Source organism: Pholcus phalangioides, unplaced genomic scaffold (genome assembly GCF_987345545.1).
Source record: "Pholcus phalangioides strain wild (caught in Gottingen) unplaced genomic scaffold, Ppha-v1.0 ptg000024l_1, whole genome shotgun sequence".
NCBI classification, from domain to species: domain Eukaryota; kingdom Metazoa; phylum Arthropoda; class Arachnida; order Araneae; family Pholcidae; genus Pholcus; species Pholcus phalangioides.
In genome coordinates, this window is record NW_028301616.1 from 19,231,369 (window position 1) to 19,259,144 (window position 27,776).

A 27,776-nucleotide genomic window follows, 5' to 3' on the forward strand; every position below is an offset into this window, starting at 1 on the left:
GAAAGAAATAATATCCCCATTGATGAAATCTCAAAATTAATGAAAGAAATAATATCCCCATTGATGAAAACTCAATATTAATGAAAGAAATAATATCCCAATTGATGAAAACTGAAAAATAATGAAAGAACTAATATCCCTCATTGATGAAAACTCAAAATTAATGAAAGAAATAATATCCCCATTGATGAAATCTCAAAATTAATGAAAGAAATAATATCCCTCATTGATGGAAACTAAAAAAAAATGAAATCAACAGTATCCCTCATTGATGAAAACTCAATATTAATGAAAGAATGAAAGAAATAATATCCCCATTGATGAAAACTCAATATTAATGAAAGAAATAATATCCCAATTGATGAAAACTGAAAAATAATGAAAGAACTAATATCCCTCATTGATGAAAACTCAAAATTAATGAAAGAAATAATATCCCCATTGATGAAATCTCAAAATTAATGAAAGAAATAATATCCCCATTGATGAAAACTCAATATTAATGAAAGAAATAATATCCCAATTGATGAAAACTGAAAAATAATGAAAGAACTAATATGACTCATTGATGAAAACTCAAAATTAATGAAAGAAATAATATCCCCATTGATGAAATCTCAAAATTAATGAAAGAAATAATATCCCCATTGACGAAAACTCAAAATTAATGAAAGAAATAATATCCCTCATTGATGAAAACTCAAAATTAATGAAAGAAATAATATCCCTATCGATGAAAAAAAAAAATATCCCTCATTGATGAAAAAAAAAATATCCCTCATTTATGGAAGAAATAATTTCCCTCATGGATGAAAAAACTACAGCACGGGAATTGTATGGAAAGTTAATTCCTTTATATTTTTTTATGTATACGACCCTTGAAACAAATTTTGAGATTTCATGCAACCGCACGTGATTTAAAAATTTTTTGTTATTTAAAATATGTTTCTAAAGTCAACGGTTGCAAAGGTATAACCTGTGCAAACAATTTGGGACAGCCTGTCTCAGATGTTGTCTCCCAGCCTGTCCCCTATGTCTGCACCAGATCTGGACGAATAGCCAAAACTACACATGCCGGTCGGGCATCTGACAGAATAGTAGATGCCCGAATCGATATTTTACGTTCCGAAAAAATAGCAATAGCTGTTATCACTAGATTTACTTGCTCTTTCTAAATTATTATTTTTTTTTAAATTATTTATTTGAAATAAAAAAATCCAAAATAATTGCGATTTTAAAATAATTTTCAAAAAAATACAAAAATTTGAAAGAATTTTTTTTTTAATGTTCCCGCGTCTGGCACGTGATAAAATATAAATACATCATAACCGGTCAAAATGTTTGCATGCCTAGGGTATGTTGGGCAGTAGATTTGTCTAGCTCTGCCGACTCTGCATTATTGTCAAATAATTTGCCGGATAATGATTTATACTTACACTGTTGCATTGAAAATGTTGAAAGCTTTTGAGAATCAGTGTACACATTCTGAGTGAACACTATATAGTATCACCTCGTTCAACAGACTTTTGAGTAAAGCCTGCCAATTTGTCACGCGAAGCTAAAAAAAGTTCAAGAACTTTCCACCAGAGGGCGTTTTGGTTGCTGTCATTGTGTAGCGCATCTCCAATTTAGTATATCTATGCATTTTTTCTCCATCGCTCTATCTTTATTCATTCAAAAGTCATGGCCAATTGAAGACGTTGCATACAATGGCATGCGCAGCCTCTTGCAATCATTTTCAACCTCTAAGAATCATTTTGGGATGCCCAGGAGCAAAAACAGGATAAGCCATTAAGAGAAATATTTAACATTGGAAATTTTGCATAAAATCTTGAATAACTCTTAAAGAATAGCAGATAGAATCACGAAAGTAACGTGGTGGTATTACAATACGAGTACGCGCCAAATGATAAGGAAGGTTTGAACGCCACCTAGTGGAAAATTTAGGGACTTTTTATGTTATTTTGAAATCTAAGCAAGGGGGACCGAAATTCCAAATACCAGGTAATAAAATAAGCTTTTCGGGATGAAAATTATCCTAGGCTGGAGCCCTGGCAGCCCTACTCTTGTGGGGGGCCCCATGCTTATCACAAAAAGGCAGGGACCTGCTATCCAAGCGATAGGCCTAGGCGGCTGTGAGTTTTTGTTGAGGTTTCCTCGGCTTCTGAACGTTCAAACGATCACTTAGTCACCGGTGAAGAAATTCTGGATGTGGAAATTCCATCGAAACCGTGGCTTTATTTCCAGGAAACAAGTAAGGGCCATCTTAATGTATGGGGCCCATCTAGGAATAGCAGGAAGGTCACCTCGTGATAAAGAGATATGATACAATAATTTTCGACAGTAAGTATGCAAATTCGTAGGCAAGTACTTCTAGAGCTATGCAAGAAGACCCCAGAACGCCTGGAGGACCCCAGGAATCTCCCCAACGAGCTGGATCTTAATTCCTAAGCCAGAGTGTCTTAACCCTTTGTGTTCCATGTGCAAATTACACAAGTTATAGATGACTCATGCAAGTTCACGGACACCCCCCCCCCCCCGGAGTCCGTGTGGCCTCTAGCCACTGTCCTGGCCAGTGATCTTTGGTGTCTCCCGATTATATAAAAGTTCTATAAAGTTTTATAAATGTTATTTTATAAAAATTGAGAAAAGCCAACCAATAAGCCTATCGGTTACATTCGAGAAAATGCAGCCAATGATCTTATTGGTTCCATTTGTCACAAGTTCTATGAAACAATTTTTATAAAACTTTTATAGTGTAATCCCGGCTTTTATATATAAAATATTTAATAAAATACATTCAAAATATTTCGTAAAAAACAAATAAGACAAATATTTAATCATAATAATTTTTTTTTTACAAATAGTTTCTTCAAAGTAAATTTACATTTAAAATGTGGAATAATAATAATAATAATTTTTTTTTCACCATATATAATTACAGCTTGATATAAATATTGCACGCATGCGCACATCGGGCGCATTACTGAACACAATTCAACACATGAACATGATATGATTGATCATAAAAAAAAATTTACATGGAATGATATTTTTAGTTTCGAAATTTTACATGCAGAAAATTACATGTAAATTTTTCTCGGGGAGGAAAAAAAGAGGACATTTTCAAAAATTCTACATGTCTTAGATGGCATCTAAAAAAAGAAACGAATGTCAACACGTCGGGGGGTGCACAACTTTTTCAGTCCCCGGGCCAGAAACTTGTATAATATAGGGTGACCATATGACCCGTATTTTAAGGGCCGTCAATGAAATTTTATTTGGCCCAACATTTTTGTCCCGTTTTTCCCTTATGTTTTAGCCAGACTTACTTCAATTTTTGAGATCAGAATTGTGTGTGAGATTATTTTCATGACTCAAAAGTCTTTGACAATTTTTTTTTAGCTTTAATTGGCAAATTTAGTTGCCTTTGACAACTAAACTGCACCTTTACGGGTTCACTATAAAAGCTTTATAAAAATTCCTTTATAAAATTTGAGAAACCCAACCAATAAGCATATTGGTTACATTCGAACAAATGCAACCGATAATCTTATTGGTTGCATTTGTCAAATTTTATAAAAATGAAATGTTTATAACTTATTTTTATTTACCTTTGACAACTTTTTTTTCACTGTAAACGGGAGCTCAACTAGCCTTTGACAAATTTTTCAGCTTTAAATGACAACTTTACTAGCTTTTGAAAATGTTTTCGGTAGTAAATGGAAACTTTACTAGCCTTTGACAATTTTTTTGGCTTAAATTGACAATTTTATTTGCTTTAATTGGCCATTTCTCTGGCGTTTGACAATTTTTTTTTTTTCGATAAATGGTGATATCCCGTATGGATCCCGACTTCCCGAATTGTAATGAAAGAAATATGGTCAGCCTAGCAGGAGCTTGATCAAGGGGTTCGAGGGGGGTGATCGTCCCTTTCAAGAACCACGAATTACATGAGGAAAATTGGTGTGTCCCGTAAAATACGGGATGATCCAATGAGCCTACACAATAAACTACCCTTCCGGATACATTACCCTGGATCCACGCCTACAGCATAGGCATTTATCGTGTTGTGTGCGATTGACTTTTTATACTAATACTACATTATTGTACTTTTCTACCGGAACACATTTCGCGGGCCAGTTATAACTTCCTGGCGGGCTGCATTTGATCCGCGGGCTGGAGGTTGTGCACCCCCTGGTCAACATGATAGAGAAGAAATGACGTGATCAAATTTGAGAGGATGTTTCAAAAGTTTTTTTTTTCCAGGCGTGTGTCCATGTCTATACTGGAGGTGATTCCGAAATGCCGTGGACAACCATTCGGGAAACATTAGGATTCTTTTTCTTCTTTTTTTGTACACTGAAGTGACTGACATTGCCTGACCGGGGGCCCCCCTTCCTCCACTGATTCGAATCTCATCATTTAGAAAAGTTCCTGGAAAGATGTCAACGGCAAGTTCTCGCTGCCGTGCGACGCGATGTGTCGGGCTTGAGGTGGCAGGGGCGTCAGGCTCGATCCGGCTGGCTCGTAGTCGATCGGTGGAAGTACGTGCTGGGTCTGTTGGTGATGATGATGATGATGTTGCGTGGGCGTGACGGCCACTATCGACTGGGGGTGATGATCGGGGTTGTTGTTGTTGTTGCCGGTGGTGGAAGCGCCACCGCAGGTAGCGACGGGGCTCGACTCCGAGAAAGAGCTGGTAGCTCCTGGACTGCTCACATGCGGTGGCTGAGACGGTTGCTGCTGCGTCTGGTTCGGCTGACCACCACCGTTCGACGAAGGGTCAGTGCCTTGCTTCATATTGTTTCTACGCCATTTTGCCCGAGCATTCTGAAACCACACCTGGTGGTGGTCAAAAGGAAACATTACCAATCAAGGCATTATCTATATACGGGGGTTTCGGAAAAGGAGTCATAAAATAAAGTTACCGATACAAGAGCCCCCTAGCGGCCGCAAAAATCAACGGATGCAAGTGAAATTTGAAATTTAGGTGTTTCAATCTATGTGCTCGTGGATGAAAAAAAAAACCTAGCTCTCTCGGTTACAGTTACAAACAAGATTTAGACAAATATAAATGGCAACGCTCACTTTTGTGCATTGCAAAGTGATCGGCGCAGTAAGAAACCCTTAATTGCTTTGGAATAGTATCTGTAGCACGATAAACGTCAACGTTAGACGCAAACAAAAAAAAACGTGTGGAAACAAACCAATGTAGATCACATTACTGCCGCAGGAAATCTCCCGCTGAAAGGTTAGCGCATCAACCCCTTGTGAGATCTTTTTTTCGCTGTCTGCACCCTGGGCCGTGGTGCCATACAAACGCCATTCATGGTTTTTCACTGCGCCGATCATTTAGCTACGCATAAAAGTGAGTGTTGCCATTTGAATTTTCCGAAAATTTTGTTGCTGTAGCCGTAACCGCGAGGGCTAGGGCTTTGTTTTTCTGTTCATTGTTGAGCTCATATTCTGAAACACCTACATCTCGAATTTCATTCTCATTCGCTCATTTTTGCGGCCGCAAGGGGCTCGTTTATCGGCGAAGTTATTTTATGGTCGCCCAGTACGACAAGAAAACACTGTTTTCAAAGGTCATGATGGAAAAAGAGAGATTATGTCTCACCTGCAGCACCCGCTTCGACAACCCTGTTTTTTGAGCCAGCTGCTTCAGGTCCTTCGCGTCAGGGTTCTGGTTGATCGAGAAATAGGACTTCATGGTTCTTAACTGATGGTGCTTGAACGACGTCCTCATCCTCTTGGTTCTTTGAGGCGGCGGAGGAGGTGCCGATCCCGTTGTCAGACCAGACGCGTTCTGGTCCATAACCGACAGGTGAAGGGCACAACCTTCCGCGTCCATCATTGTCAGACCTGAATGGAAATAAAACAGATACTTCAACTTTTGCGTAGGAATAATATTAATAATAATATTAGGTTTTGTGTGAAAGTTGTGGGATGTTAAAAGCCCTGAAACTCCTGGAAACCTAATAACAAACACCGAAAAATTTGTCCACTCATGGACATTGAACCTATATCCCACGGGCTTTAAAAATGTCCATAAGTGTCCAGGAAGTATCCATAATGGGAAGTTCCAGTGTATTGACAAATTTTATGCATCTATCATTTGTAAGTACAGTATTTAGCTCGAAAGATGGCATCATACGGCCTTTTCTTCATTCAAGAGGAGCATTTTTCTAATACTAAATTTAGGCCCCAAACATTTATCTTGTGTCAAACTAGAGCTCTCACATTAACATATTCGAGAACACGATTTGATATGATGTAGATGTAATTTGTCGAATGGCTGTAGATTTGAAACTGAACCCCCCCCCCCCCAACATACTTTTTTCCCCCTTTTTTTCACAAGCGTTGACTGATTAGCAAAAACTGGAAATGACAAATTATGCGAAATTTATAACGGAGAAATATGGCAATGGTGCAATCAAAACGTGTTTGGGACATTTTTACATTCCGAATCGCCCTTGGGGGTGTGCGACAGGTGCGATAACACAGGGCCCCGCGGTTTGGGGGGCACTCACGGTGGTAGAAGTGAAAAAAAAATACATATATATACGTGTATCTCAAAAAATACATTTTTTTGTAGGAAATAAGGCTTCTGAGCATCAATTGATTTCTTTCTGGAATTTTCACTAATTCTGGTATTTTTACTTTTTTTTTCTCATCAATTTTGAATTTCAATCAATTCTGGAGAGAATTATTTCTTTAATTAAATCTTAATTTTTCATCAATTCTGAATTTTTTTTCTTTCACTAATTCTGAAATTTTGATCAATTCTTGGATTTTTTTCTTTCACTAATTCTGAAATTTTGATCAATTCTTGGATTTTTTTCTTTGACTAATCCTGAATTTTCATTGGTGGGTGGTGGAATTATTTCTCACTCTTAATTCATCAGTTTTAAATTATCATTTGTTCGCACAAATCATCAGGCCATAATTAGTTTTGAAATCATTTTTTCTTCTATCATCTCTCTCAGTTTGAAATTTTCTTTAGTTCCGAATTTTCATCGATTAATTTTCGCTAATCTTTGTGTTAGTTTACATTTAATTAGTTATACACTTCATGGCCCCCACAAGGGGTGGGCTGACGGGGGCCAGGGTCCGGGACGATTTTCACCGTTTTTTTGCTTTTTCCCACTATAAATTCATCACAAAGGGGCCCGTGAAAGTGTAATCGGGGGGGGGGGGCACAAAAGATCCCAGCCTGGGGGCCCTGCTCTAGGATGTGGGGGCCATGATACACGGTGTTCTGTTAATGGACCGAAAAACTCAGAGGGTTGTTAGTAGACATCAAGAGGAACAAAAATTTTAATGGAACATGGTACCGCAAACCACGTTGAGAGGGTGAAAATCGCCAAAAACGCAAATCGATGTTATGTACCCAAGCAAGGTGGATTGAACGCACGGGACCCGTTGCTTGGCCTCCACATTCACCAGATCTCAAACTGTGTGACTTTTTCCTATGGAGGGTCACCTTTAATCACTCGTTTATGCGACGCCTGTGGACACACCGGAAGATCTCATTGCGCGGATTGTCGTCGCTACGGTAGACATCAAAAGCATACCCGGTATCTTCGATCGCCGTTCGTGAAGGAATCGTTTTTACGTCGTTGTTGACTGTGCAATGACGTCAGTGACCGCCACTTCCAACAACTCTTGTAATAATTAATCAAATAACTCTTTTTGTAGTTGTTATATTGTACTTTTTGTCGTTCCAGCGTGACGTCAAAACCTGCATGCGTTTTTCGAGATTTTCACCCTCTAAACGTGGTTTGCGACGCCATGTTGTTCCATTGCAATTTTTGTTCCTCTTGATGATCCTCTACTAACAACCCTCTGAGTTTGTCGGTCCATTAACAGAGCACCCTGTGTATGGATGCCGATTCCCCCCCCCCCCCGCAAAATATATGAAATTGGAGCTAAGAGCCCGAAATTACTTTGACACCTTGCCCCGCGTCTGAAAAGGACGGCCCTAATCAATAGATCCGATCACTAATAAAATCAATCCCAAGTTTCCCAAGTTTGCCTTTTTGCAAATGACTAAACACCGAAGAGAATCAAGTGCACATTAAAGGGTAACCTACCAAATAATGTTTTTGGCCTGGTCAGCGGCGGATCTTGAATCCTGTGAACAACGTGGCCGCAGAAGGCATCAACTGAAGGGGGGACCGATGGGGGGGGGTGATTTTTTAGGTTTTAAGAGCGGAGGGAGCCAAAATAATATTCGCTCGCACTTTAAAAATGTCCAGAACCAAACCCTGGGTCTTATCAACAAGAACTGCTCTACTGCGCACGCATCTTGTGAACATTCCAACGAATCGGTTTTTGGAAAGTGTGTTGTATACGTGTGCCCCTAACGTATTTAAGGCATCAGAGTCCTGTGACTTTTGAACGGGGAGAAAGGCTCCTCGAAGTTTGGAAACACAGAAAACCAACTTCAGCCGACCACGTTCAAGAAGTGCTACCAGATGTCTTCCAAAGTGAAAGTGATTGGTGCCTGAATGCTTGCCTCAAAAGCTGCTTTTCCTTGTATCTGAAACTTTCAGATGCAACTCATATCTATCTTTAAATTCTATCTTAGGTGACCGAGAGGTACGGGAGTGCATAATAAAGACTTGTGACGAAAACATTTGTATTGTTTTATTCTACACTGCACATATTAGAGGAGCGAAACAAAAGGTAGAAAGAGGCCACTCAACGAGATGCGAGACTTGAACAAACCTGTTTGTTTTCGTCTCGATTTGTTGATTTCCGCTATCTGCTGATATATTGGTCAGTTTCTCTATTTTTCTTTTCCCCTCTTCTGCGGATAGATCATCATCATCATTACACCCTTACATTCCAGAACTCCTCTGGTCATTTTCTCTATCCTCTTCCTCTCTTACTAGGCACAGCGGACACATCTCTTCCTCCACCCCTATGAATCCTTTCTTCCAAATCGCAATTCTTGTAGCTCGTAACTCTTCGCTCCACTATGAGCGAATCCTTAGACGTTTTGAGCTCAAGAAGTAGGCGGAAAATATTTATGTTGCGTAGAAATGAAAGAAGAGTCATCAGAACTCACCGGGTGGATGCGGATGTATCACTCCGCCAGCTTCGGAACTTTTTCTTTTTCTCGGCCTTCCTTTCCTTACACCAGATGATCCAGTGGGAGCACCCGGTAGAGGCGAGTAGGCAGAGGTAGCAGCAACTGGGCTACGGATCTCGTGGTTCGATTGCATCAGGGCGACTCCTAGACGACGGATATTGAAATAATTATTTTAAAAAAACTGGCATTTTCCGAACCTCTCAGTTCATTGCAAACAATTCGAAGAGACTTATTATGTATGTTTCTTACCGGGGAATGGTTTCTGGTGGTCGAGGGGTCCGAGTGCACCCTCTGGACTATCGGCAGCGGAGGCCATGCAATTATCACCGTGCACCATGAGTTCGTAATGTGCCCTACAATAGACCAGGTTGTCCCTCAGACCGAAGTAATCGCCCTGAGTCAGGGCCGTGTTGCACCAGGCGCACGTGAAGCAGTGGAGGTGGTAGACGAGGTCCCTGGCCCTCATGACCATCTCGTTGGCGAAGATGCCTCTCTGGCACCGAGCGCATCTCTTGACGGCAAACAACCTGCAAAATCACATGTAAAAATAATAAGTAACAATGATATTAACCCGTCCAGTGTTACTGACGTAATATTACGTCGGAAGTTCTACGGAAGAAATACAAACGCCATTTTTTTTTTTGCTTGATAAGTATCAGCACGCCAATTTGAGATGAGAGTTGTAACCTTGAGAATTTTTTGTGGAAGTAGATATAAAAACACGTTTTTTTCACTCGAAATCTTCTTTTCCCTTTTTTTTCCTATGCTTGTCTTTGCTTGAGAGATCGTACATAAGAAAAATTTAACAGAGAGGATTTAAAACTGACTAGTGTATCAAATTAGAAATGATATCATGTACAATGTGCAAATGCGTGAAGTTATAGGAAATATCGTGGGGCGGGGGGTTAAACAAAATATTTTTATAGGTATTATCGAAATCGTGGCAAATATTGAGTGGGCACGGGCGGGTTCATGGACCGGATATAGTCCTCCGACCACGAGATGAATTTTCGCTGCGTCATGTCACGTCACGTCGGATGATTTTATTCAATTTTTTTTTATGGTAAAACGATTGCACATCGCGAAAAGTTCATCAGTGACTGAGCTTTCACGATTGGCATGTCCTTCTAGGATAAAATAGAATCGTTTGACGTGACATGACGTGCCGTAGACAAATCTCATATCGTGGTAGGAGGGCTATACAAGTCCACGCTTACTATAATGCGGCATTATATAGTTCGCTAGCAATTTATTTGACATCATATGTTATAATCAATCTGCCCATTATATTATACCTAATGCTATAGTTTTTTTTTTCGATAAGATAATGCTTGAGAATAAATTTCTAATCTTTTATTTGCTATGTTTTATTCCGCGTCTGATTTACGCATGGTTATAGAATGTAAAGACTTGTGTTTAACTATTTGTAGCCAGTTATTATAAAGTGTTAATTATAACTGGCGATTACAACTAATTACAGGATTATCACTTTCACCGTGATATATGTATATAGTATTTTGTATTTATATGATATAATAGCATATATATATATATATGATGTGTATATATAGCATATAGCATAAATAATTGAATTATTTTTGGTATCTGTGGCTATATTTCATGCTGTGTCACTTAAGTGTAGAAGGCTGATGATGAAAGGAATAATGAAAGCAATTTATATGGAAGCAATTATATGGAATAACTTTGCCCAAGAATATTAAGAAGATACCAACGAATAAGGCAAATACGCGAAAATGCAAAAATCCTAATGCATTTCGACACCAATGGGTGTCGTCTTCAGAGGAAAAATATTTAAGCACTAGTCACGCGGACCGAGTTTCCCACTTGGGTTGAATACCAAATCTTAACGCTCGGTGCGTTAAGATTTGATAGTAAAAAAAAAGATAAAAGAGAGAAATATATATTATATAAAAAAGAATGAGAGAAAAAAATGCATTTCATTGAAAAAATGAGAAAACAAAGGAGCATTCTACAGGTTCATAAACAGGTAGAAAGAACATCACCAGTCCCACAACATTGAAATTACATCCGTAAAAATATTCGCTCATTGTCAGTTTCTCATTTCAAGTTCGAAAAATAGATGGCAGTACATCCTGAACGCATTACCTGGCGATTCATGATGTTAAGACGGCCTGCTTAGAATTTCTTGGGGGGGGGGGGGGAGGGGGTCTTGAGACTCCTCTGGATCATTGCCCAGCGGCAGGCCCGTCATTTGGGGGGGGGGTCAGGGGGGCCGTTGCCCCTTCCCCCGGCTTTTGAAAATACAATAAAAATGGTTTATATATATAAACATATACATATATTTACAAATATATATATATGCATACATTGAGTGCATGTTTTTTGCCCCCCCAACGGAAAAAGTTGAAATGATGCCCTCCCCAGAGGTCTGGAGATTTGCTTCGTTCGTTCTCATACAGTTTTTTGTTTACTATAATTTTTTTTTTTTTTCAAATTAGTAGAAGGCAAGGGTGACGCGAGACAAAATCTCTGCTCACGCAGAACCTATTTTTAGCACCCCCTGCTTAAGCCGTTTCTCCTCCCAATTTTTGATAAATGAATTTTTTTAGCTCTATTGTCTTTGATTCAGCGCCCCTCCTAGAGAGGAAAGAAATTTCTCTAATTTCTTTTGGTCAAAAAAAATTTTTTTCTCTTTTTTCACCTCGGATTTAGCGCCCTTCTTAGAGCGCGGGCAGAGAAATCATATTCTCTAATTACTTTTGGTAGGTTAAAAAAAAGAGTTTTTGGTTCATTTATCTTGGATTTGGATCAGAAAAGAAACATGAAATCATTTTCCCAAACTGTTTTTCATCAATAAATTTTTTTTCGCCTGTTAATTTCGGATTTGAGTCGCCCACCCACTCTTAGAGCGGACAGAAATCATTTCAAGGATGACGTCACTCTCCGCTACCATACGAAGGTTTTTTAACAACTGGCTGTTGCGAAGATATATTTCGGAAAGAGAGAAAATTCAACTGCCCCTGCGGGGAATCGAACCCACGTCCTTTCACTATCCGGGTGAACGCTCTAGACCACTAGACTACAGAGGCACAGAATCTCTCAATCTTTCCTTGGAGCTCGTGTACACTGAAAGGGACCGTACATGGACGGCCGGACCAGACTTCGGCCGAGCTCACAACTGCTGACGTTGCCACCAGATGGTAGATTCGGAAAGAGAAAATTCTCTTTCCGAAATATATCTTCGCAACAGCCAGTTGTTAAAAAACCTTCGCATGGTAGCGGAGAGTGACGTCATCCTTGTATAAGTCGCCATCTGGTGGCAACGTCAGCAGTTGTGAGCTTGGCCTGAGTCTGATCCGGCCGTCCATGTACGGTCCCTTTCAGTGTACACGAGCTCCAAGGAAAGATTGTGCGATTCTGTGCCTCTGTAGTCTAGTGGTCTAGGGCGTTCACCCGGAAAATGAAAGGACGTGGGTTCGATTCCCCGCAGGTGCAGTTGAATTTTCTCTCCTTCCGAAATATATCTTCGCAACAGCCAGTTGTTAAAAAACCTTCAGAAATCGTTTTCCTCTAATTTCTTTTGGTCAAAAAATGTTTTGTTCTTTTATCTCTGATAGGGAACCCTTTTTAGAGCAAAGGGGCAGAAATGAATCATTTTCTTTAATTTCTTTTCTTGTGAATAAAAAATAAAGTTTTTGCCCTTTTATCGCGGTTTTCACGCCTCTCCTAGAGCGGACGGAAATAATTTTTGCCTACTCGCCGTAGACCGTAGCAGAAATTAAAATGAATATACAGGGTGATTACTTATTACCGCATTTCAATGGCGAACCGTTGATCCTAGAGACATACTTCTAATTAAAACAAATTACCCAAATAACGTGTAGGCTTTATATATGTCATTCATATTACAAGCGGTCGTATAGTAAAAAATCGATTAAAAGTGCAGTATTCACTGATTGTTGCACTTGGAAACGTGAATTTGTTTTGGTTTCAAGAGATTCAGGGCAACGAAACAACTTTCTAATTAGGTTTTTCAGGACAAAGTATCCGTATAAGAATTTGATTTTCTTATTTTAATTACTATGCAACCCCTTGCAACATGAATGACGTATCTGAGTTTTACACATTATTTTGATAATTTTTCTAATTGGAAGTACGCCTCTAGGATCAACTGTTCACCACTAAAATGCGGCCAGCGACATTAAATAATCACCCTGTATATAGAGTAGCTAAGTTCCGGAACACATCCTCAAAAACACCCAGAGGTCCGATGACTACTTTTTAAAAAACCACTGGTAAAGCCTGAAGAGACCCGAACAGATAGTCCTCATCTATAACCAGCCCTGGAATCGGTAACCTATTCACTGGTCATTTATAACCAGATTTTCATGCATGATTCGCGAAAAAAAAAAATCTCAAACAAAATTTTCAAGGAAAAAGTTCTCAGAAATTTACGGAAAAAAAAAATTTCATCAGAAGAAAATTATTGCGAAATAACAGAATGAAAATCAAATGATAACAAATCACTAATTAGTCATCGTGATCAAAAAAATATCGGAGCACCAATGAAAATTTCTCCTTAATAAACCCAAATTTATTGTCATTATTTCTTTTTCCCGTGTTCGAGAGACAGAACGCTCTTTATATTATTCGAGAAGTGGGTTTCCAAAAAAAAAAATTGGGGGAAGAGAGTGGGGCGCAAATATTTTCACGAAATTTAAAAAAAAAATCGATATTCTCACCGTAAAATAGGTTTTTCTAGAAAAGGATGATCACGATGGTGTGTAGTGTGGGGGTGTCCATAAGAGAATTCTGGTGGGGGGAGGGGTTGTACAAGGTTTCTCTCTCTCTCTCGCCTCTGTTACTATGGAAATAGCACGACTTTCTCGAGTATTGTGAAACTCTTATTCATATATTTCATACCTTTACTTTACATACATTGACTCCTTGATAGAAGTTGGGGGCAAAGGGGTTAGTGGGGGAGAAAGAGAAAGAGAGGCCTCATAGTCGTCGTCGTTGTAGTACTCAAAATACGGCATCAGAAAAGTACTCGACGGGTTGGAAGGTTCGGAGTTCGAGTAACTCCAGGACCACACACACACACATACACCTCATTCCACGATGCCGGGCTCCTAAAACCTTTTGCTGTGCAAAAGACGAGTGGGACCCTCATAACCCTTCCCCTTCCCACCATCACCAACGCTATCAAGAAAAGACGCTTCATGCCCCCCCCCCCCCGGACAGTATTATCCAGTAGAAACCCCGTCCCCCCTTCTCTATCTAGTATGGACCCCCGCCGTAACCAACATCATCCACCACCTAACCCCCTTGAACTCATCATCACCACTCGAAAAACTAGGTTGGAGTGCCCGCCGTCCCCTCCTTTTCCAGGCACCCAACTTCCCTGACAAAACTTTTCCTGGGAACCCCTACACTCGAATACCTGGAAAAGTGGTTGCTGGTATGAAAGAGGGTTGGGTTTTTAACGTTGTAAAACGCTTTTAGGAATTTCCCATGCAATATTTATAGGAAAATAAATATTTTTTTTCAGTCTTTTGCAGTTTTGTGGGGGTCTTTTGTATGGAATTCTTGGAAAATTTAACTTTTTTTTTTTTGGAATCCTTCTAAGTAGACATTTCGGTTCAAAAGCGGGATTTATATTAATTTTTTTTTTCTTGACTTTATTTTAAAATTTCCCCGAAAAGTTTCATAAACCACTCGAAATATATATTTTTCCCCTGGAAATGGATTCTCCGGAAAACTCCACTTCAATTATAACCGGGAAATTAAAACTCACGGAAGAAATTTCTAGCAGAATTTTTTTTTTTTAAATTTCCCCTTTAAGTAAAATTATGAGGGGGGAAAATTTCGTGAAATACTTAATTGAAGTGCTTTTTAACTGGTGAACTTTAAAGGGAAATTTTTTTTTTAACTACATGTTAAAAATATTTTCTGAATTCTCGGAAAATATGATTTGATTTTGAAAAAAAGAATTCTGTTACCAATTTTCGAAATTCTTCACACTTTTCGGAGATTTGTACCGGAATTTCACAATTTTTTTTTTACATAGTTAATTGAGGCTACAGGTTTTTCAGATCAAGGTTCGATACAGATTTCAAAACTTCTGAATTCTCAAAAACACTCAAAAGATTGTGTCCTCTTAAAATTCCTCCAAAATAACAGAAAAAAAAAAATCGTGAGAGAAATTTTTAGGGTGGTTTAGTAAATACTAAGATGTTATCAAGAATGTGGAAATTTTGGAAATTTTTTGATTTCGTGAGAAAGAAGTCCCCAGAAAGTGTTAAAAACTTCTGGTTTCGGTTTCAAGTCTCGTGCTTTTGAAGCATCATCCATATTGTTAGTCAACAAGGTGCTTTGAATATGCCTGTTTCTCTTTAAATGCAATAGAGAAACACACCTTGAAGAAAAAATAGTTTTTTGAACCTATCCCTTTTTAAGTAAAATAGAAATTCCCGGAAAATGGGAATTTTTTCGAATATCTGGTAAAAATGACAGTGAAAAGAATCTCGTTTTATGCTCTTTTTCTAAAAATTTGCAATAATTTTGAAATCTTTGCACAGAGTTCGCGTTTACCCTGAGAGAGCCCTGGTCAAAGCAGGTGCAGTAAACTCCCGATCATCTCGACGGGACTGAGAGTATACCGGATAATTGAAGTCACTGGATAACCGAGAGTATATGGAAGGATTCAATATATTCATGGGACAAACGGAGGTATATAAGACTCCTAAACAAGCATTTTTGATCGTAAAATGTGGTGTCGAATCGCGATAACAAAGCCGGTAAAAGGTGTTCTTATAGAGTACACAACAGCACTTCATCAAAAGCAAATATATTTTTCTGACGAATTTGCTGCAATAAGTGCAATCAATCATTCCAGGGTGCATGCAGGGTATTGTAATGTGGTAGGCCTTCTCATGGTGAAACTCGGTAACGTAAATTCCAAAACTAGTTATTATATTGCTTGATCATTGTTTGGCGCAGCACAAGCTTGATGTGGTCCTTGCACCAATAAAAATTTCCAATCCAATCCGAAGGTGTATATAAGCACCCTCGAATTGGGTGGCAGCACATATCGCAGCAAACTCGTCGGAAAAGTACGATACATTGGCTTTTGGTGAAGTGCTGTTGTGCATTCTCTAAAAAAGACCCCCCCTCACCCCTCTAGCACCTTTTCTAATGAATTCGACCGCACATTCTATTGTAAAAAATGCTTGTTTAGGTGTCTTTTATGCATCTCAACGTTTGTCCCATAAATTTAGAATCAACCTGTAACATTATCTGTGATATTTTTCAATTATTCAAACTTTGAAGTGCAGACGAACTCTGTAATGAACATAGTTTGCAATGAAAACCATGGTTATACTAAACCTCGGATTATATACCAAAGCCTCCAAGATACTGCCTAAATCAAGGTGATCAACCTTTAGATGAGTACAGGCCACTTCGTTATTTGAAAACATGTCCCGGGTCTCTTAAGTCAGCTGAAACAGCCTACGTGATCTGTAGATGTGCCGCGGATCACCTAAAGAGATATGGAACTGTGCTGTGAGTAACATAGGCGATGGGGAACTGCACCGAAGGAAGCTTAAATGCTGTGGAACTGTGCTGCAGCTCACTTAAGTGATATGTAAATATGTCAGATATGGATCCAGACAATGTGACGGGAGGGGCGAGTTGTGTAAGTTCGTTTGATCATCCCGTTTTTTAAGAGACATCAAGTTTTCCGAAATTATTCGACTCTGGAGCCGCGTCTGAGAGGAGGTAGACATCTTCAGCTGCTAATGGAGAGGGGAGAGGCATCTTCAGCTGCAAATGAGCCGAAGCAGATATGTTTAGCTGCTAATGGAGTGGATGTGTCTTCAGCTGCGAATGAAGCCGAGTCAGGCATCATCAGCTGCGAATGGAGTGATAATTTCAGTTTCAAATTGAGTTTGATGGGTTCAATTGATAAGTTTTAGAAGACAAAAATTTATTGTATCCACTATGAACAGTAGTTTTTTGTATTCGTGGTAGCATCAGCTCCTTCCCTCACGAGTATTATTCGGGAGGAGTTTTCAGAAAAACGAGCAACAGTATGATCGAAAGTAGTGTGAAAATTAGCGACTAACTTAAAATAACCGATTTTTTTAGAAACTACCACAAGATCCAAATAAACAAATTCCAAGGTTTTTGCAAAATATTTCAGCATATTAATTTTCTTTCTTCAAACGGGCAGAATTAATTTCTTGATCTATTCCTAATTTGTTCATATCTGGCGAAGAGGTGGAATGAATAAAATGATTAAAATTCAATTAATCGATTAAAAAATTTTGATTAAACCAGTTAAAAATTTTAATCGATTACCAGACCTATAATTATCTTTCAATTTTACACACCAGTGTAATAGGAAGGGGCATCGGATAACCGAAGATGTCGAATAGTCGACAATTTTTCGAGTTATCATCAGAACTTTTTAAAGGTCTGGTCCGATTAATCGATTAATCGATCAATTCTCAATCGCAGTTAAAAATCTTAGTTGAGTTAATCGGCTAATCGGCTCAATCAATTCGAGGAAATTTTTTTTAAAAGTTTGTGAATTGACTTGATTTTTTTTTTTTTTTTTTTTTTTTTGAAAAAACCGATCAGATGTTTAAATCATGTTCTATACAAAACATTTTGGATAAGAGAACACATTTAAAAATATTTGAATGAATATTTTGATCAAATTAGATTCAACGAAAACTGATGATTTCGGTTTCAAATTGAGTTTGATAGTGTTCTAGACACGACGACCAAAATTTATTGTTCTCACTATGAACATTAGTTAGTTTTTCGTATTCTTTGAAGCATTAGCTCATCTCCTCACAATTGCCATTCGAGAGGAGATTCTAAGAAAACTAGTAACAGTGTAATCGATAGTTTCGAAATCTGTGAATAATAACCTAAAATAACCGTTCAAAAAAAAACGACAAGAACCAAGTGAAGAAATTACAGGTTTTGGCAATATGTTATATTAAATTGCTTGAAACGGGCAGCCTTAATTTCTTAACCTATTCGTTATATTTGTCTACATCTACCGAATAGGTGAAGTGAAATGAATAAAATTTATTTTTATAGCATTATTAATAATCGAAAAAAATATACGATTAAAGTTCAATTAATCGGTCGATTAATCGATTAAAAAATTTCGATTAGCCAGTTAAAAAATTTTATCGATTCCCAGCCATAATTTTTTTTTTCTGTATTCTTCTGTTATCATTAGTTTTTTTTTTTAGTTATTATTCGATATTTTATAAATTTTCAATGTGTTCAGGCTTTATTTTTTTTTTCCAAAATTGTCACCTGATTCAATCCGTTTTGCTGATTATCATCAATTTATATTTCGATCTTTCCTAAGTTATCACACACATACACAAACATCTAATTTTATCGATTATATTTTCTGTTATCATTCAAATTTTTCCGATTTTTTTTTTTTTTTTTGAAAATAATTTTTTCCGACTATTTTCAGCTGTCACTCAAATTTTTAGATTTTTTTTAAATTTCTTTCAGAATTATTGCCCGAATTCCTTCAAATTTTCTCATGATTTGAATAAAATCCTCGATTTTCTTTAGTTTCTCCTTCAAATTTGTTCCAAATTAGTATAGTTAAAACAGCTTCACCAACAGTGCTTTATCCACCAATGTCAACATCACAATGAAAAACTTATGTAAGCTCCAGTAACGTGAAAATTCAGAAATGAGCTGTTAATCGCACACCCCGGATTTTGTATGATTTTGATTTGCATATTTCCAGTGATTTGCATCAATCGGCCGATTTCATTGTAAATTGATTCTTACATTATCCAAATTTCGGGCCAGGCAGTTCGCGAAGTGGCCAAGAAAGAAAAGGTCATCGCCAAGTTAGCGTATTTTTTCGTGATAATTATGTCCACGTAACCCATCATATCGCAATCACGATGCAGTGATCTTATTTTTTCTATTCAAAATTCGACATATTATTTTACAAATGGTTTTTCTCTTAAATTTCTCTTTTTCTCTCGTCACATGAAACTAATCCAATATATAGCTACTATATACAGCCATATAACAAACGTCAGCGATGAAAAAAAAAATAGATTCGGCACCTACCGGACCATCTTACAAATACAAATACAACGCCACAACAGGCAAATTGCCCAACGAGGTGGCTGACTTTAAGAACATCATGGATCCCCGAGCCATTTTTTGGAGGCCCTACCTACTACTGCTACACCACACATGCACCCCGCGCACACACCCCCCACCCGCGCGGAACCCCCCAACGAATCGGTACATGCGGGAATGTGCGTGCACGTGTAGTGAAACCTGACGTGAAGTTTTTTTTGTTCCTCTGTAATGCTTGTTATGTGTAGTGCTGCCATCTGCCACCAGTTTTTCTAACTATGAGTGAAGTGTTATGATTGAATGATTTATCGTTGTAGGACTGTTGCTCTCTGTGGCGAGACTTTTTAACGGGGAGATCGGCTCGCATTTGCGCCTTGAAGTTGGGAACCACAGAAAACCAACTTCAGCCGACCACCACTGTGGGGTTCGAACCCGGATCCTCGCATCGCGAGTCCGTCACTATAACCACTCGACCACCACAGCGGCAAATCGTACATCGGCACATCGTACTTTGGCTAGGGATCTCCAGCCATTTCGCGAATTCACCGGCTAAATCCAAAATCATTTCTGAAAATCGGACTTTGGCCAAAATTCTTGGTCCCTTTGCGAACTGTTGCCCGTAGGACTAAGCATTGGCATTAACATTATGATTCTATTTTTTATATATATATATATATATATATATATATATATATTTTATTTCATAATAATAATATTTTTTTGATTAATAACAAAGTGTTCCAGACGCTGCCGCGAAGCTGAACTGAAAGAACTCTCTGCAACGGGGTAAGTCCGGTGGCAGAGTTCTGGCATTCAGCCTAAACCCTCAGAGTGGTCCACGGTCCAGTTGTAGAATTATAAAAGAAAATTAAAGCCAAGTTTAAAAACAAATAAATAATCCAAATGATTATTTATCAAGAGCAAAAAAACCGTTGAAATTTTGGTTTGTAGTGGTGTAATGTTGTTTTACCGACTACAGTAGTTATGATTTGACAAAAATTGTACTTGTAGTGACATCTCTCGATGGGAGTATAAAACATTTTTAGTTCAATCAGTCCAAACATTTTTTTTTTTTTTTTGGTATCTCTCGCATAACATTTGCTACTAAAATATTCTCACTGATGGAGTGATGTAGTTTCTGCTGCTATAAATGGGGATCCATGGCAGAGAGAATATTTCCACGGCGTCCACGGCTAAAACACTAATGTATTATGTGATGGGGTTTTTTTTTCTAAAAAAAACGAATCGTAATTCTTGTAGTCTTTTCCATCGTTGTCCCGCAATCATAAATAAAAACATCTATCCGTTACGAGCGTTCTTATGTGAATACATTGAACGGTGATGATGGATATTTCCTCGTCGATGAGCAAAAGTCTTGATTTGCACACACATGCATAATCTCTGAATTACACTTCTCCGGTGACGATTGTTTCTCGCAATATATATGTCCTCTCTTTCCGTAGATACAAATTAGATACTTCACTGGACAGATACTTGACGCCACTGCCGTCAGGAGTCGTGAATGTGTTGTGCTGTGCTGCTCTTCACCCACGAGCGACACCTCCTTGTTGAAAAGGGTTTCATTCGCATGTAACTGCATTGGTGACATCCGTGCCTCCATCCTCCTCTTCCCAGCCATCACTCGAGGCATATCATCTCGTTAAACAAAACGCACGCTACACGATTCACACACGTTCTCGCTCCCGATTCCATCACCATACTGTACGTGTATTCGTGTATTGATGAGCACGTCCTTCGCAAATGAGGGGAGAACACTTGAGGAGAGAGAGAGAGAGAGATTCACATCGCGCAAGGACGACTCTCCGTTCGAAATCGCCAGTCTCCGCCCTAATCTCGGGGTCTCCCTCGTCGGTGGCTCTCATCGCGTGCCGGGGATCGTCGTCGTCGTCGAGGTCGTTTCGAACCCATATCCAAACTATTTTGCTAAGGAATTTTCCGCATTTCATTTTGGTTTTTTTTAAGTTTTTTCATTTCATACAACATGGGTTACAACGCTTGGCCCGCGGAAAGCATGTAGCCCTTGAAGCTAAAAGTTTTTCGAAAATAGCTAAATATTGGAAACCGATTAAATATGAAAAGAAAAATCTAAATGTAATCACAAGAAAAATCTAAATTGATTCATTAAAATCAGAATTGAAAATATTCTTCAACAATAATGAAAGAAAGATATATAGAGGCCTATACATGAGAAAAATAAAAATTGATTTATGAGCAAAATCAAAATTTATTTATGAGCAAAATCAAAATTTATTTATGAGCAAAATCAAAATTGATTTATGAGCAAAATCAAAATTTATTTATGAGCAAAATCAAAATTGATTTATGAGCAAAATCAAAATTGATTTACAGTATAAGAAAAATCAAAATTGATTTACAGTATAAGAAAAATCAAAATGAAATCATAAGAAAAATCAAAATTGTAAAAACAAAAACAGTAATGTCATTCGAAGCACTTTTTCTCAACGAGTTTGGAATTCTAGGCCTAAACAATTTCTGTGCTTCCTGATTTCATATATTTTTGGAGGAAAAAGTCGGGGCCAAAAAATTTAAACAAAAATAAAGAAATCTTGTAAAACACTTTGATAGAAGAAATAAATTCATAATCATCTAAAGAAATAGTTTCATAATTATCGAAAGAAATACGTATTAATATATTTTTTTTCCAAGAAAAATTATCTTTTTTCAGAATTCATGAAAATTTTACTCAATATATTATAGTATAAACTGACGTAAATATCGATACACTGTGATTTACGTATGAGTTGACAAGGAGTAACTTGGTTGACATGCAATGTAGTTACAATTAAAATTCATTAGTAAAAAGAATACAGTTTTTCTTATTATATTAATAAGAAAAACTGTTGTAAGAAAATCAAAATTACTGAAAGAAATAAATTAGTTCTAAAAGTAATATAATATATATATCTAAAGAAATAATTACTGTGTAAAATTAGTACTTGATGAGAGAAATAATTTCATAATTATTGAAAAAATAATTTCAGAATAATGAAAAGAAAAGAAAAAAATCGAAACTGAATCACAAGAAAAATCAAAATGAAATCATAGAAAATCCGAAATTGTCCGAAAAATTCAAAGTTGACCTTAAAAAATTCAAAATCGACCTTAAAAATTAAAAATTGATTTATAAAAAAATAGAAATTGAAATCAAAAAAAAAAATCTATACGAAATCATAAGAAAAATAAATGCCAAATCATAAGAAAAATCAATATGAAATGATAAAAATCAATATGAAATGATAAAAATCAATATGAAATGATAAAAATCAATATGAAATGATAAAAATCAATATGAAATGATAAGAAAAATCAATATGAAATGATAAGAAAAATCAATATGAAATGATAAGAAAAATCAATATGAAATCATAAGAAAAATCAATATGAAATCATAAGAAAAATCAATATGAAATCATAAGAAAAATCAATATGAAATCATAAGAAAAATCAATATGAAATCATAAGAAAAATCAATATGAAATCATAAGAAAAATCAATATGAAATCATAAGAAAAATCAATATGAAATCATAAGAAAAATCAATATGAAATCATAAGAAAAATCAAAATCGATTTGCAAAAACCAAAATGGCCATTAGAAACTCAAAATTGAATTATAAGAAACATCAAAATCAAATCATAAAAAATCAAAATAAAATCATAGAAAAATCAAAATAAAATCATAGAAAAATCAAAATAAAATCATAGAAAAATCAAAATCTAATCATAGAAAAATCAAAATTAAATCATAGAAAAATCAAAATTAAATCATAGAAAAATCAAAATCTAATCATAGAAAAATCAAAATTAAATCATATGAAAAAAGTCGTATTTTGAAGAAAAATCCAAGAAATTAACTCCTTCAATCTCAAATTCAATTATTTCTATAATCACTAGGATAGCCAATGAAATAACATTACAAAAATTAAACAATTAATGATCAAAAAATACTCAAAATGATCAAAATGGAACCAACAAGAGTGCCTTTAACCATCACAAAACAAAAATCTCAATAAACTACAGCAATTAAAAGACACATTAAATCCAACAAACAAATATCAATTCCACGGGGAAATGAAAACATGCTAATTAAATCGATACCCTGGCATTTTTCACTTCAAATACTCATATTATCATTCTTTCACTTATTTCAAGTAAAAAATAGGCAGACATGCGCGCTCAGTTATCGTCGGCGAGAGGCTAAATGAGCAGCGAAGAAAAATCCAAAGAATTTTCAACAACAAAAAAAAATATTCGAATATTTTTCTCTCTGTTTACGGGAATCCGTGCCTTTTCTTCAGAAAATTCTCGTTAAAAAAAAATAATAAAATAAATACAAATGATAAAAAAAAAATATCATACGTATCCGCATATGCATATCTTCTCATGCACTATCCTTATTTTCAAAAAAAAAAACCTTCCCTGAAGGCAGAAGTTTAAGGCGAAACTTTCTGCCTTCAGTACATATGCACGCATGCATGCATACATAAGAGAGGATGTTTTTCGGGGAGAAAAAAGAGGAAAAAATCAAATAAAAACGAGGAGAAATATTTTATAAACAAGAAAAAAAATATATATATATATATATCTTTCTTTCTTGAGAAATTTTACGGTATTTTTAAGAGTTTTTCCCCCTCGTGGAGCTTCCTATACGTACATAGACCGCTTTATATTTTACGCTATTTAAAAACATTTTTGAACGAGACTTTCGAAACAGAAAAAAAAGATATATATATATATATAATATATAAAGATGGCGGCGATTGTGTGTTACTATTCCTTCATCCAAAGAGAAGATGCAAAGTTTTTAAAAGAATTTTTTTTTCTTCTTCTTCATTCAATGAATGAAGAAAATGAAGGGAAAACATTAATGGATATATGCATATAAATTCTTAGAATATTTATATATATATATGAAAGAAGAATGTCAATGGTAGACTAACTAAAAGCGGCTTTTAGCGTAGGTTTTCTTTAATAGGTATTCAAAAGAGCATCTCTCTCTATTGAAAACGATGGGGTGGAAAGAAAAAATAAATAAATATAAGTATTTAAATACATTTGAGAAATGTATACATATCTATTCAAATTACTTTTTTTTTTTTTGCTTTTTTTTTTCGACGGTAATTATTAATAATTCGTTGCACGTAATGTTGATTACTCTTTTACTTAATGGACTAGAAAAGCCTATTTATTTTATGTTGTTGAGGTTTTTTTCGGGGTGGGCTGTTGCCACTCGCTAACTACGAAGATAAGGATTTATTTTTATTTTATTTTTTATTTTTTGGTTGGTATTTGTATCAAAGTACTTTATTCTATCACGTCCGAAACGTACGTATCTCGTTTCTTTGTGTGTGTGTGTATCTATCGTTGGTTAGGATCAAAGCTTACTCTACGTTGGTGGCCTATAGTAGTATGTGGTAGAGTTTAGTGTGTGGTTCTCTTAAAGATATCATTTGCGATTCTTTCCTTTTTGTGTGTTATTAAGCGTTTTTTTTAATACCACACGGAGTGTTTGTTTGCATGTTTCCGGCTTTTTTCGCCTAAATTACTGTTTACTACTATAGTATTATAATTACAGTTTGTTTTTGTTTAAACCTTTTTTACGGTTTGTTTCGTTGTGGTGAATTGAGACTTTTTCTCTTTTTCGTTCGCTTTACATGTTTATTGATTTTTTTTTTTTCGAAGTACAGTCGGTCCCTCGGTATTCGTGGAGTTTGCGTTCCGGGGATCCACGAATAACACAAGCCATAAAGTTTGTTTCTTAGGCATCTAAACATAGACTTTTTATATGCAAATACAAATACAACGCCACAACAGGCAAAATGCCCAATGAGGTGGATGAGAAAAAGATGCCCATAAAAATATGGATTTCATATATTTCAAAAATATAGCAACCCAATTAAAAATGCAATCAACAAAAATTGTAAACAATATATACACATGATAAAATATTTTACAAGGCCCATAAAGAATACTTATGGTTGTCTTATAAACCTGAGAGGAGCAGGTGTAGCTTCAGCAACGGCTGATAGAACTTGATTAAAAATTGGATGATGATATGTGATTGTATATTCAATATATTATATATATATTGTCAATGTACTCTAAGCATCCGAAAATACCCCCCCCCCCGAAATTCTTGTACAACCTGATTATTTCCGCATATGCTTGACTCCGTGCATATTTTTTTGAAATTGTACATAAATGAACCTGACCAGGTGTCCTGTAGGTCACACGCCAGAGCCATCAATTTATTTTTATTTATTTTTTGTGTACTTTATATTTATACTTGTACATATTACTTTTTACGTGCCCTCCGGGGCAATGAGCTTATATCGCGTAAGCGACAGAGCCTGGTCCTGCTCTGTGCTCTGTCAGCTTTGTCCTGTTCCGATTGTAGATTCATTAATTCCCCCAGTTATAAATAGTTCGAATTTTTCCTTCAAGTTTTCCACTTTCAGGTACATTTAAATAACAGACTTTTGGGAACATTTCCTGAAGCAATGACCTAAGAAGAACCTTTAGGAAAGGTGTGTGTATGTTTGTAGTTCCGATATAAAATTAGCGCTGCAACGGTGTTTTCCAAAAGACTGGGAAAAAGACCACGAAAACGAAAAAAATGAATATGAAAACCGCGAATAGCGAGGGCCGACTGTATGTTAACTCCTCGAATGTTTTCGACGTGATATTGCGTCTGAAATTGTACGGTTGAAATTGAAGAAACGTAAAACGTCATTCTTTCGCTGCAAAATGTTATGCAGGGTGTGCGTACGTCGATTTGTGGTTACAGTGAAACCTTTCTACAACGATACTCGATATAACGATTAATCACTGTGCAGCGTTGTTTTTTTCAAATTTTGTTTGGAATTGCCTATAGTCTAATATTAAACACCTCTCGACACAAAGATACCTCTATAAAGAAAAATCCCTCTATAACGATATTTTGTAAGAGATTTTGAAACCCCTACAACGATATTTTGTAAGAGATTTTGAAACCCCTACAACGATATTTTTTTTTATATTTTGAGCAAAATCGTCTTGAATTCAATTTTAACTGCGTTTTAACTTGCAAGAGCATCTAATAATATCGGTGTTTTGCACTATGTGATCACACACCGAAAATGTTGATAAAGCTGTTGGTACTGCCACTTTCTCTGTAAGACAGAAAAGTGCAATGCGGTAAACTTGTTTACAGTGGCAATGCATCTGAATGAATTTCATTAATCAACGAATTAATTACAGGTTTTTGCGACGAATAAATACGTTAAAGTGCATTTTCTACTGGTACTGAGAAAGCAGATTTAGAAAACGCGGCAACAACAACAACATAAATTTGGTGGCGCGTGACGATAATGTTGCCTCTTGATGCAACGATAACTCCTCTATATAACGATACTTTTTCTTGGTCTGCAAAATATTGTTATATCGAGGTTTCACTGCATAAAGTATGCACATGCTCAAACACGTGGCACACGGGTCAAACGTGGGCTTCGTAGATGCTTGATATGGCCTGAGCGCCCACCCCCCCCCCCCGCACCAAACCTCTGATAATTGATACAAGGGATGTGGGAGAAATGGTCAACAGACTTTGTCCGAGAGAGAGAAGAAAATTAGTAAGGAAGATATGATGATATGTAAGGAAGATAAGGTATGGGCACCATTTGCGCTTTCCCAATAAACTAGAATTTTTTCTTTTAATTGGGGCAGTAGCCACCGCAACCGCTAGCTTGTCAATTTACATAAGGCATCTTCAACCTGTTGCTGATGAACACCATTGTGCTCATTGAAGTATCAAAAGTGATCAATGATTGCGTCAGATTTGGTGCTCTGGAGCACCGTCATATATCTGGAGTCGATGGAAATAATGTGAAATTTTTGTAAATTAATCAAAAAACACTAATATCAGTGAATGTTTAACTCTTCAGTTGTCAAGCATTGAAATATCCAGAGAAGAAAAATTTAGAGGAGGGGGAAGGGGTCATATTAAGCAAATGAGGTACCCTGAATGCTGTTACATGACAAAAATAAAATTATTGTGAATATTTAAAAAAATATCGAATGTTGCATTTTAGGGAGCATACTGTATTTATATGATTTACGTAGATTTGAATGGCATAAACATGTCATTTATTGTTTGCCAACTTTATTTTTTACTATTGTTGAAAAATGCACAGCAATGTGCCTCCTCTAAACATGGTATTTCCCTCCAAAATGCGAGGTTCAAAAATCGTTCCTTCTTTTTTCTGGTCAAGAAATAGGATGCCTGTGTATCCCTTTGAGTTATTCTGCTGGTAATTATAGAAACTTCATGAGCAGCTCACAAGTAAAAATCGAACTTTTAGGAGTTGCTTAAAGGCATCAATGCCGAAACCAGCTCAAATATAAATGTCTTTATTTGAGAAATATGAGAAACTCATGTTGCTTGAGAGCAACACGGCCAAATAAGCGGTAAGGTTTGCAAACTTTATGTGTATGGCTCAGTATTAGAGTAGTGTAGATGTTGCATA

The 27,776-nt window shown here is 36.6% G+C and overlaps 1 protein-coding gene across 1 annotated transcript in view; it reads right to left on the reverse strand.

Moving 5' to 3' along the window:
* Positions 1-2,876: 2,876 nt before the first annotated feature.
* Positions 2,877-27,776, reverse strand: part of LOC149068910 (LIM/homeobox protein Lhx9-like) — a 60,257-nt gene continuing 35,357 nt past the window's right edge. The window contains exons 2-5 of the mRNA XM_089250957.1: positions 9,353-9,630; positions 9,080-9,247; positions 5,624-5,868; positions 2,877-4,845 (exon numbers count right to left, since the gene is read on the reverse strand). Of these exons, the coding sequence (XP_089107083.1) occupies positions 4,426-4,845; positions 5,624-5,868; positions 9,080-9,247; positions 9,353-9,630 (1,111 nt within the window). The 3' untranslated portion in view covers positions 2,877-4,425. The remainder of the gene's footprint in view (positions 4,846-5,623; positions 5,869-9,079; positions 9,248-9,352; positions 9,631-27,776) is intronic.